This window comes from Chaetomium globosum, genomic scaffold (assembly GCF_000143365.1).
Source record: "Chaetomium globosum CBS 148.51 scaffold_6 genomic scaffold, whole genome shotgun sequence".
Lineage (NCBI taxonomy): Eukaryota > Fungi > Ascomycota > Sordariomycetes > Sordariales > Chaetomiaceae > Chaetomium > Chaetomium globosum.
In genome coordinates this window covers 137,133-149,371 of record NT_165981.1, presented here as the reverse complement: position 1 = coordinate 149,371, position 12,239 = coordinate 137,133, and the positions used below count along the sequence as shown (strand labels likewise).

Genomic DNA, 12,239 nt, shown 5'->3' with positions numbered 1-12,239 from the left:
GAAGGGGGATTTGGGGCTCCATGAGTACCATTTCGACCACACTGTGAAGCGAGTTACCCTCGGTTCTTGTGCAAACTCCGTAGAATACCCTTGGGGGCCGCGCAAAGGAGAAGGAAAAAGGTCCCCCTCTCTAACCGTGAAATGGCGTCGTCCTGCGGGGAATGAACCCCTCGAAAAACTTTCGAAATTGCTCCAGCAATCCCCTCACTCTCTAATGGTTCCAAATGGCGGGCTTCCCTGTCGTTGGTGGGAATATCTTTTAGCGATCTGTTTAGCCTGGCGGGGGCATGCGTGACACTGAGGAGCCCTTGGAGCCCAAGCACATCTTCACTATTTCTCCGCTTTCAAATTCATGATCAAGGGCATCTTTATAGCCCTTATGATATAATAACCAACCGATTCCCCGAGTCCCATTGGCGCGTCTACCAATTTACGAATCCACACCGTAGTTGGTCGCGGGTCGTGGGATCTTCCCCCGGCCACGATCACTGAGCCGAATACGACGCCATGCAAGCTGGGTCGGCACTCGGGGTTTTGAAGCACGAATGATGACGTCGTAGCCCGACATATTGTAATTTGGATCCCCTCAACAAATAATATGACTAACTACCTAAGGTAGGTGGACATGTTTGGATCCGATGGGCAATTCTTGCTCTCCACCAAAGTACTGATCATGAAATGTGTTGTCACCGTTTATCTCGCGGCCTCCGAGTTAGCAGTTAGGAATGCTGGTACAAGCCCAAAAGCTAGCGGTAGCCCGATTACTCCATCGCACTACACTGTTGGTCACTTGGGATTCGTGGCAACCTCAACATTTGACCGAGACACGACAACTACCTGACGACTATGTGACGGGTTTGAAGTTGACATGGATAATAACTTGGACCACCATTGATCATACCCCGGATTCACCATCGGTAGCACGTTTCCTCGCCTCATTTGGGGATGGACGTCGTCTGCTGCTCTCGCGGAATCCGGAATTAGAAGATGGGGAAGGGGTGCCGGTTTGTACGGGCCCGAGGTCGCCAGACGCGGAGCCGAAGCGGCTTCGATAGCGATCCCTAGACACTTGCTGAAGCGTCTCTTCTGTCATGGAGCCAACAAGCTGTGATGACCGACTCTTGGCTAAGACCTTTCTGACGTCAAAGAGGTCAGCAAGTGTTGTGACGACCACCTGATCTGTGTCATCATCGGCAATTACTTCCCCAACAGTGAGTATCTTCCGATGATGGTGCACTTGGGCGGTGGCCGTCTGACACACTTCCAGACATTGCTTCGAGATGTTGATATCCTCGCGCAATTGCGACATTTGTTTTTCGCGTTCAGCGCCTTGAGTCGAGGTGGCTGAAGCAAGGCGGTCTTGGAGTTGGTTGATAGTTTCCAAGAACTTGCGTCGACTTTCGTTTATGGCCTGAATCGTCATGACTTCGGCGTCAAACAGGCTTTGCACCTGCACATTACTTGTAAGACTTGAAGAAGAAGTCGTTTCTGCTCTTTGGGAGGCTTGGCCATCTTGTAAGGATTTGAGATAGGACTGGGCATCTTGGCAGATGCGAAGGCATTGCCTGGTCATCTCTCTCTCGTCTTGCAAGTCGATGGTGGCTTCGGCGCTCGTGCTGTCGTTAAAGAGCGATTCCTCGACGCGCTGAAGGCGGATCTCGAGATTGTAAGCCGTATCTTGGATCATCTCACTATAGGTTTCGAGCACTTCAGAATTGAGTTTGGAGTGGCGCCTTGGGGATTGTTAGCCTAAATTTTCAAGAGTCTAAGGAGATCAAAGAACATGTAACAGGACGGGAGATGGAAGCGACTGACATGGTGATGGTCCCCAAGCCGACCATAATTGTTGACTTGTAACTTGCAAGAGTGTCCATAAAATCACGGATGTCGCCCCTCATGAATTCCATCCTTGCCCAGTCTCTCCGTCCCGTTTTTGTCTTCCCGGTGAACTTTACCATGGCCTTCTCGAACTCGACGCATACTTGACTGCATCGATTCACAGGCCCTTCGAGAAGAGCCGACATAGACCGATCGGAACCAGCAGCTGCCTCTAGCGAGGTGAGAATATTGATGAGATCTTCCAGCTCGGCTTGTAGCCTGTTCAACGTCTGGTCGCGATCTTTGTAGCGCTTCACCGTCGCCGAGAGCGACTTCGTTGACTGGATGGCGGCTGTAACAACAGCCAGCACTGATGCGGTAATACTCAAGGGATCCGCCATGTTTGGAGCTTTTGCGATAGCTGGACCCTCGGGTTTTGGACAATCGGTCCCGTTGACGGCCAAGGTTTAGGAGGGAAAACGGGCTCAGCTAAGCTGCGGGGTTGCGCGCGAAATAACAAGGTAGGAATATGCTAATTAGGGGGAGCTCCACCAGATCTCCTGTGTAATCGAATTCATTTGTCAGCGTTTCCGTGAAATCGATCCTTCAGCTTGGCCTCTGTTATCGGAGTTGGCACGAACGGGGAGGCGTAATTATGGGGACGGTCGTTAATAGGCCGTACTCACGAGAGACTATTACATGTATCTAGGCTGCTATTTGACATTGTCGACCTCGGAATGTAACGAATGTTCAATTTGATATGGGGACTGGAAACACGTGGACTTGAAGCCCAGGTGATTATCACCATTACTACATATCTCTCGTCCTGAACGTAACATAACAGGACAATTTAATCCTGGTGTTGGAAGTTGTGGCACTTGAAACACGGAATCTCGGCTGCCGATGCGCTAGTGCTAACGGGGTTTCTGGGGCTGAACAAGAAGCAATAAAAGGAGGTCAGGGCGGGGCCCGCCACTGAGGACAGGAAAAAAAGGACAACCTTCAATCGATGACTTCTGGGCTGCTCCGAGCATTACAACCAGACTGTTGTAAGCTCCATCATCTGTGAGATAACCGTGGAATCGTGGCTGTTGGTCTTCCAACACCTGGGTATAAAACAGAGATCCAACCGTAAATCCAACCGTCCCAGACAAATTTTCTCCTTCCAATATCAGTCGACTTCCCTGCTCGTAAACTCTCTAGCGCCGGCATCACGAAGAAGGCCCTCAAGTTTCCCCTTCGTCGTATCACCCCTCCTAGATTCGCGACCTACTCGTTGGGCAACCTCAGTCCGAAAAGCACAGCGAGCCGTCTTGAGAATCCGAAGCGGGCTGTCATAAGCGAGGCTCTCGTCCAGCCCAGAGCCGGCCAAGCTGTAGCCGTGCGCGGCGCCCACGGCGTTCGCGTCGGCGCCGCTGTTCAGCAGCAGCTTCACGGCCTCGTAGTCCCGGAGCTGGACGGCAGCCTGGAGCGGCGTCAGGCGGCAGGGGGCGGCGTCAAGTTCCGGTCCTTGCAAAATGACCCATTCGAGGTGCGAGCCAGCCGGGCAGGCGTGGTTGTGCTCGACAGTGGCGGCGAGTAGGAGGCTCTCCCAACCGACTATTGTCGATAAGAGGTTGGCGACTTCCTGCCGCGCATTGTCGTCACTCCGGCTTGAAAACGGTTGGTATAGGTCTTTCGCCAGCGCCGCGTTGGCGAATAACAACGGGGCGGATATCCCAATCATCTTGGGCCGCGTTGGATGTGACCTCTTTTGAATAGCGCGCCCTTTTTCGATACCGATAGTGAATGTCGTTTCGATGATTTCTTGGGTGTTGAGGTCTTCCAATGCGGCGGGAGCAAGGAGCCACAGTCTCTGGATACAGCATTCGACCAGCGCGGCAAGCCGAGGATTGGCTGGGGGGGAGCGCCATTCTAGTTGAAGAATACTATCTTTCGATCTTCGCGAGTGATGGGATGCGGCTGGGTTGAGGAAGTCCAGGCAATGGTCGACCACCTTGCTATTGTAGATGATGGCGTCTTCCCAGACCTGGAGGACATTGCGTCCGGTTGCGACGCAGTAATCCTCCATCGAATTATCACTGATCAGGCGGTCGGATGGCTGCGCAGAAACCGCAACCTCCATGACGAGGTTTGCCCACTGGCGGATGACGGCCTTCTCTTGCAGCGCAAAAGACGATATATGGGCCTCGGTCTTTTGGGCCGTCCGCTCGGCGTACAGGAACTCCTTGACTGTGTAGTGCGCCATCACGACGTTGGTCACGTCTTCACTCCTAGCACTGTAGTAATCGCGCTCGCGATCTGGTTGATACGTCTTGGAGCTGCCCGGTACAAAGGTGACAAGGCAGCCACAAAACTCACGTATGTCGTATATGTCGTAGAAATGGTCGGCACCCACCTCCATAGAACGTAGGACCATAGCCAGGAGGACCTCTGCTGTCATGATCCTGTCTCCAAGCTCGCTCTGGGCGGCCAACATTGCCAGTGCCGTCCGGGCAAAATCACGATATTCACGCGGAATGGCAAGAATGATCCTCTCATAGGTCTCATCCAGTGTCTCGGGTAGTTCTGCTAACGCCTTTCTGACATGCGACGGGGACTTGAGCCTGCCGAGGATGTCGACCTGGCACACGGCCCAGCGGAACCTACGCGCGCAGAAGGTCAGTAACCATCACCAACAGGGATACCCCGGAGCTCGCTCTCTAGCCAACCTACATTTTAATGTCCCCTTGGCTCCCTTCACTAGGGCAACATTGACCTCTCTCGATGTAGGGCGCTGGGCCAGGCGCGAAACTTGGAATGGGATTGTAGTTGTGATGTGATATATATCCGGAGGTCCTCCTCAACGTAGTGGTTCAGCATCGGGAATGAGACCGCGTGTGGTTTGATGCTTTTGCTCGATATCGAGATATTGCCGACTCGTCATCAAGAGTCGGGACCTTGTTGAACCGGGGTTCTGTCATGATGAGTTTCAGGCAGGCCAGGAGGTTAGTATACGGCATACTTTCATCCAAGGCGTCTATCGTGATGAACGCAGTATCGAAAGCCTCAAGGCCCGCTTCCAAAATGGGCACCAGCTCCACGATACCGAGTTGGTGTCCGCTCCGATAAGCAGTCGAGAGCTTTTTGGGCACGTTCCGAGCTTGAAGACACAATTGGATAATGATCCATCGTAGTAGCGGCTCCGTTTCATCCTGGTTTCGACCGAAGTAGCAGTAGTAGTACACCCAGCCGGTCCTCCTGTTCTGTAGACTTCGCAGACGCTGGGCGATATTTGAGCACAGGATCGTCTTTCCGGCGCCGGGGATGCCGTGAATCCACAACGAGCGACGATGCCCATCAAGGAAGTCACTCCACTCGGTGGTTCGAAACACCCAATCGCCTGTGTGCGGCTCGTAGAGGTTGACTGAGCGATTGTGGATATCGGAAGGGTTGGTACGATGTAACCAGTTGGTTATGTCGTGCCGTTGTGAATCTGAAGGAGTGAGTATCGGATCAGTAAATATTCACCCCTGATAACCTGCATGTGTTGAACTGGTAATAACTGACCCGTTGAAAAGTCTTTGAGCTCACTGACGTCCCGTCTTTGCAAATCTCGTGTTAGACGCACGGGGCCGTTTGACAGTATGGAAGTGATCCTTACGCAAGACTACTCTGCAGGGCCAAAGATAAAGTGGCCTTCTGGGCGACCAGGTCACCGACAATCTTACTAACCCTCGTCTCTCCACCAGTGGCCCATTTCACCGATTGCTTGAGCCTCTGGCGTTTTGATGGCGCTGTGTTAGCATGAGCAGGAGAGATGGAGAGTTTTGACAATTCCGCTTCCAGCATCTGCACCGAATCATGGCAGGTCTTGATGGGTAGGTCCGTAGCCCTCTCGATGGCTACAGAGCTACGAGGGTCAGAGATGTCGTGGTGATTATGCAACTCGTTGAGAAGCGCTGTCATCGCAGACATCTCAGCGTGTACTGCTTTCAGGGGCCCGGGTTTCCCCGGTTCATTCGCATCAATGAAAGTCTTTGAGAGGCTGGCCGAACACGGTTCGGCCCAGCTGATATAAATGGCCACGATGCTGGCCGCGAAACGGCGAGCCCCTTCCGCCATGGCAGAATGAGGCCTAATTGGCAAAGCCGTTTCGGGCCTATTGATGGAGGCGTTTGCAATAAGAGATAGGGATGAACAAAACGTGGCATAATTATACAGGGACGAGTCACCAAGCCGACGCAGCTACCGTCCCAGACTCGGGGCTTGCCTGATAAATACCACGACCTAATCTGCTCTCCTGGCTTCAGCCAGGAGGGGCTGATTCCTCCTTTGGCGCCAACCCCTGTTCGCTTTTTCCATGACACACGTGGACAGGGTTCGATTCGCGGCGCAGCTCCAGCTTCCAGGCCATTCCATTTTCCTATGCACAGCCACGGCCCACGGCGGGTTGCAGATGGCGCTGGTAGCTCACTGGCGGGAGGGCCAGAGGCCGCCCTCGTTCGTGGCTGAATAATGGCGGGGCTTACGCGAGCCATGCACGCCCTGGATTGTTAGTGTTTACCCTGTGATTTGCATTGTTGGCTAACAAAAGGCCTAAATGTTGGGGGGGGGGGGGGGGTTCTCTCAACTAATACAACACAGCACCCAAGCCCATGACGTCCAAATCCGCGGTCCCTCCACAACATCACGATACCCTTTTCCGAACACATCCCAAACCAGACCCTGAACTGTTCCTATTTGTTTCCAGTCTACTCGGCCATGCCGTCAAATCGGTCGAGCATGTCCAGTTGTCCCACCCAAGTCGGAGGTCCATCTGGTCGATATCCCACACGTTGACCCTGCCGCCAGACAGACCTTTGGGATTACCATCAATGGCACGAGCCGCGTACCACTTTGGACGGTCCCGCTGGAGCTCGGTCGGCTGTTGGGAGTGGTAGGCTGCCTTGGACTCATTCCACCCCCGGAAACCATCAACATCCTCGCCGACGGGATGGCCAGTCCTCGAAAGGCAGAGGAAGTATTGCGCTACCTCAGCCCGGCTTTTAACGGTAAAGAAATGCTCCCAATTGTCACCAAAGTGGTAGATATAGACCAGTTCCTTCGCTCATCCTCACCTACAAGTCAACATATACCCAGCACATCCTTATATCCAATTCACCCCGGTACTCCGGCCTGTCCAACGACTATCACGAGGGCCAATAATCGCGCTTCCCCTCGCCGTACCAGGACGGCGGCGCTGGCTCCCATAACCACGATTGATGCCCCAGAACCTGCCCCGCAACCGTTTCCACCACCTGCAGCAAATACCCGCGCGGGTCTGAAGCCGGTGTTTGCCCGCCATTGCCATCCACGGCCGTCATCTCCCTGGCATACGCCACCACATCCACCGGCCACACATACGCCGGATCCTGAACCGCAAACTGAAACAAGTGGATCCAGTCGTGGTCCAGCCAGACGCCGTCTGCAGGCCCAGGTGCAGAGCATAGAAGGACGCGGCGGCGGGGAATGACAGCGAGCGCTCCATGCGCGGGGATGTGCTCCGGTATGAGCCGGAACTTGAGAATGTAGTTGGGCCGGTGGCCGCGCCCCCTTAACCTCCAGGGACTTCCCGTCCTACTGCAACTGCTTCCTTTTTTCTCCGCCTTATCCCAGCAATGATCCCTTCCCAGTCCGGATACCTAAACCCCATCTCCACGCCAAACTTCCTCTGTATACAATTCGCCATAACCGCCGCAATCGCCCCCGGGTTGCTCCTCGTGCTCACTTGCTCCCAATACTCGACATCCGGATCCCAATCCTCGTCCTCGTCCCACCCCGACTCGTACCATTCGCGCACCATCTCATCCCGGAAGTTGCACTGTGCCAAATCGACGATGCGTGGTGTCTGCGACTGACTGTCCACAACCACGTTGCGCGGCGCACAGTCTTCCATGAGGACGCCGCGCTTGTTGATCTCATACGCGGCATCAGCGACGAGCTGGATGATGCGGTGCCAAGTCCTTAGGTTTTGTGGTGGGGGGCGGAGCGTCAGGTCTGCTAGACAATACCCGTCGATCCGTTCCAACGGGATACCTCTCACTTCAAAGTACGGCGCTGTTTCCTTTGGAATTTTGGTCCCGAGCGTGGTGGCAGACAGACTTACATGAGCGTAGAGGCGTGGGACTAAGGTGCCTTGGAGATCGCTGAGTTGCTGATAGGCCTTGGTCTCGCATTCAAAGTACTCGATACAATCTTGCCACAGCGCCGCCTCGTACTTGGCAAGGTCCTCGGTTTGATTGGGCTCGTCCAGGAACTCAGAAGCCCTGACGGGGAGCGTTTCGGCCTCGTTTCTTTCCTTTCTCTCGATAACTGAGGAACCCAGGCATCATTCCCCGCTTAACAAAGCCCTCGAACGCTGCTTCGCTTTCCAGTGTGTGCGGTGCGGTCCTGTCCTTGCCAACTTCACGCTGGTCGGAGTCAAATCGTCGGTCGTAGAGCTTGAGCACACGGTGGACAGGCGGGTCCTGATGGGTCTGGAAGGTGACATCTAGTACAACGGACATGGTCATGGAGATTACTCTGTTGATGGTGGCGGTGACGTGCATCATGCGATTATGTTTGGTAACCAGGCTGGGACAATAAGAGGATTTGGGGACTTATTTGATTTCGTAAGGCCAACAAGCCTTCCGCAAGGCTTGTAAGCCCAACCCCCCTCTTCATTTTCCCCCTACGGTACCTACCTGCACGTATAAGGTCTGGTTCAGTTGCAAGCTCAAGCCAAGCTCGGCCACCAACAGTTCCCCCAGGCACGACATCACAACAAGCCTTGAGGAAAGAAACAGTTGCTGCGGGGCGCTCTTCCTATGAACAACAGAATACGCACACCTAGACATGATAGTTGAAGTTCTATGACTTTTACAGCAAGAATGACTGGGGATTTACCTGTGGCCTCCAGGGCTTCAGCTTCGCGGGCCTGCGCGACGTGTACCAGGACCTCTTTGATGCGACACTGCATATAACAAGTCACGACGTCCAGGTCGATGACCTTATTTTCACTGTACGGCCATCCGGCATGGTAATCGCCGGCAGCGTCACTGTCGAGGGGCACGCCTCTGCCAACGCCACCATCGCCATCAGCAGATACGGCCTCGAGATCACGGGTGGAGTGGCCGATGTGGTGCTAGACGGCGATATCGTCCTGAAAAGCTCTTCGTTCGAGATCTTCGTCGGGCGCGAGGATGTCACACCCTTGGCGGAGCCGGGCACGTCGTTCCGGTTTGCCATTCAGGGCGCCGTCAGCGTGGCCGGCTCGGACATCACGGCGAGCATGTTTCTCGACAGGGACGACAGCGGAAATTTTCTGTGGACCGTCGTGGCCGGCTTTAAAGGCGGCTTTAAGTTGACCACCATGGCGTCGGAGCTCGCGGAACGTTCCTGGATCTATCAGTAAAGGCGGCAACTTTTATTGCCAGCAATGTCGACGGTGTAGCCGCTGCCGGTGCCGTCGTCCCCGCTACATATCCGATCGTCAATGGTGTTGAGATCGCAGGGGTTGTCGGGCCCATTCCTACGTTGGATGGCGCTCTGCACAGCTCGGTGACGGGGTTGACGCTCGCTACCGTGTGCTCGGCCACTTCGTCGTCATTCGAGCTAGCCGTTCGGCTCGCAACCTCCCGTCAGATGTCGATGAAGAGCGGCACCGTCTTTTCAGGACCAAAGCCCGGCACTCCGGCCCGCCTGGATGTGTAGTTCGGACCACAACAGCAGACCATTTTGATGGGCGGCGGTGCTAGGCTGTTCGACCTCGACGCCCAGATGCTACTCAAGGTCAAGATCCTCCCCAGACTCAACTCTCCGCTCCGGACCGTGCTCGACTTCACCGCCCATCTGACATTCTAACTCCAAGCTGACATGCGAGGACGAGGTTCACATCCGTAAAAGATCTTGACTTTGACGTCCACGCCATCTTCCAACAAGACATCCTCGACTACATCACAACCCAAGTCAGCGAGCAAGTCTAAACCGCCAAAAAGGGCATCGATAGCGGCATCGAATCTGCCCAGAAGGCAGTACACGACGCCCAGACGCAAGTCGATACCGCCGAAGCAGCATACGAAGCCAAACTAAGCGCAGCAACGAACGCGCTGAGCGTTGAAATGGGTGACGCCAGGGAGATCAAAATGCTGCTTGATAAAACCGCAACCGAGGCCCAGGAGGCACTTGACGCTTTCGTCCCCACTGCTCAGGAGAACCTCCAAGCAGCCAGAGACGTGAGTGTCCAGAAGATTCAGGAGGCGCAGCAGGCGGTCCAGGATGCGCAGGCCACGGCGGGTCGCGATATCGACAGCCATCTGCAGCATTTGAAAAAGGCTAAAGATGATATGAACAAGCAGTTTGAAGATGCTATCTCCAATGTGCAGAGCGCCCAACGTGGTGTGGATTCACTGCAGGGGCAGGTCAACGATGCGCAGCGTTCGCTGGATGACGCGCAGCAGGCTCTGGATAATGCATCGTGGTGGGAGAAGATCCCCAAGGTTCGTTGCTTGCTTCCTCCTCTTTGGCATTGCCCCTTTCCCTCTTCCCCTCCCCTTTTCTTTTTTTCTTTTTTTCTTTTTTTTTTTCCTGAACAGGACTCTCACTGAGTGGTGTGCCGGCTGCGGGAAGTGACAATCCCCCTCCACAACCAGACCCCACACAGACTCGAGCCACTGGACTGACTTCCGCCGCGGGGACCGAAACATCAATTTCCTTCTCCTTACGTAAGTTACATGACAGTTAACTAGTTAACGTAATCCATCACCTTCTGGGACACACCACCTTGTGGGACAGCTTTCTGCCCCACACCCCACCACGTCGACTTCGGACGCACTCCACTACGCCATTGTGCCCGGCAAAATGCCAAAGCCTCTACAGCACGAAGATAGAATCCAATTAGCACTCGAGGCCTTACGTTCAGGCCAAATCAAAATCATTCGCAAGGCTGCGGATGCGTTTGGTGTACCGAAGTCCACTCTCCACAGACGCGTCAAGGGGGGCGGTACGCGTCAAGAAGCTCAAGTCAAGAACCGAAAGCTACGCCCAACTGAAGAAGCAGCCTTGATTCAATGGATCGAGTCATTGGACGACCGTGGGATGTCGCCGACGATCGGTTATATCCGACAGATGGCTGACCTTCTTCTCCGCGAGCGTGGAGGCTTCACTCTACTCGACGCGTCTCTTACATCCACCCCGGTCCCGGCAATGACTGTCGGTGAGAACTGGGTCCAGCGGCTTCTTCATCGGCATCCCCATCTGGAGACGAAGTATTCTAGAAAGTACGACTATCAACGGGCCTTATGCGAGGATCCAGAGAAGATTTCAGCGTGGTTTGCACGAGTGCAAAGGACCATCAACGAATACGGTGTTCTTGACAGCGACATCTACAACTTTGACGAGACTGGTTTCCAGATGGGTGTTGCAAGCACGTCTAAAGTGGTCACTCGATCTGACCGACGGAATCGACCTGTTGTTATCCAGCCGGGAAATCGAGAGTGGACAACTGTCATCGAGTGCATTAACGCATCCGGCTGGAGTGTTGACCCGATGATTATCTTTGAAGGAAAAGTCCACATTTCGTCGTGGTACGACGGCTCAGTGCTGCCAAAGACATGGCGGATTGGAGTCAGCGATAACGGCTGGACAACCGATGAGCTTACCTTCGAGTGGCTTCGAGAAGTCTTCGAGCCACAACTCGAAAACGGACTGTTGGTCGATATCGGCTTCTCATTCTCGATGGTCATGGAAGCCATTCGACGCCTGCATTCGACAAATTCTGTACTGAGCATCGGATCCTTACAGAGTGTATGCCTCCGCACTCGTCGTACTACCTCCAGCCCCTTGACGTTAGCTGTTTCGCTGTGCTTAAGCGGACGTACGGCGACCTTGTCAAAGCGAAGATAGCACTCGGGGTTCATCACATTGACAAACCGCGATTCCTCGAACTGTTTCTCGAAGCTCGGAAAAAGACATTCAATACAAAGAACATCGCAAGCGGCTTTAGAGCTGCAGGGCTCTTGCCTTTCGATCCAACTCAGGTTCTTTGTCGGCTACAAACCAGGATACGGACACCGAGTCCCCCTCCTACCCCTATCCAACCGCCAAGTCTGCCTCTCAAAACGCCCGCAAACATCGTCGAACTTGACTCTCTCCAGAGGAAACACCAGAGAGAGATAAGCCCAACAGATCAGGCGCTTCAGAAAATCATCAAGGGCTGCCAGATGGCGATGCACAATGCTACTCTTTTGCAGGAAGAGAACTCGCGACTTCGAGCTGAAAATGGTCGACAAAAGAGAAAGCGGGCACGCCGAGCTTTCATTCAAACAGGAGGGACTATGACGATTGGAGAAGGGATGACACACATCGAGGCCTCCCAGAATGCTCGTCAGAAGGGTCAAGGAAGCCAGGAAGCTCGTCGAGAG

General features: G+C 54.2%; 3 protein-coding genes across 3 annotated transcripts; 1 reads left to right on the top strand and 2 right to left on the bottom strand.

Annotated features, from left to right (window-relative positions):
• Window positions 1–895: 895 nt before the first annotated feature.
• On the bottom strand, window positions 896–2,219 carry CHGG_08386 (uncharacterized protein; the record flags this gene model as incomplete). Its single annotated transcript, XM_001226312.1, has 2 exons — window positions 896–1,691; window positions 1,816–2,219. 2 exons carry the CDS (start codon window positions 2,217–2,219, stop codon window positions 896–898), a joined length of 1,200 nt encoding a protein of 399 aa, XP_001226313.1.
• Window positions 2,220–2,989: 770 nt separating this feature from the next.
• On the bottom strand, window positions 2,990–8,345 carry CHGG_08385 (uncharacterized protein; the record flags this gene model as incomplete). Its single annotated transcript, XM_001226311.1, has 9 exons — window positions 2,990–4,463; window positions 4,693–5,200; window positions 5,529–5,959; window positions 6,082–6,345; window positions 6,600–6,842; window positions 7,027–7,481; window positions 7,568–7,780; window positions 7,946–8,151; window positions 8,249–8,345. The coding sequence occupies 9 exons, from the start codon at window positions 8,343–8,345 to the stop codon at window positions 2,990–2,992; spliced, it is 3,891 nt and encodes a 1,296-aa protein (XP_001226312.1).
• Window positions 8,346–8,854: 509 nt separating this feature from the next.
• Window positions 8,855–11,721, top strand: CHGG_08384 (uncharacterized protein; the record flags this gene model as incomplete). Its single annotated transcript, XM_001226310.1, has 4 exons — window positions 8,855–9,228; window positions 9,375–9,525; window positions 9,816–10,316; window positions 10,612–11,721. 4 exons carry the CDS (start codon window positions 8,855–8,857, stop codon window positions 11,719–11,721), a joined length of 2,136 nt encoding a protein of 711 aa, XP_001226311.1.
• Window positions 11,722–12,239: the final 518 nt, after the last annotated feature.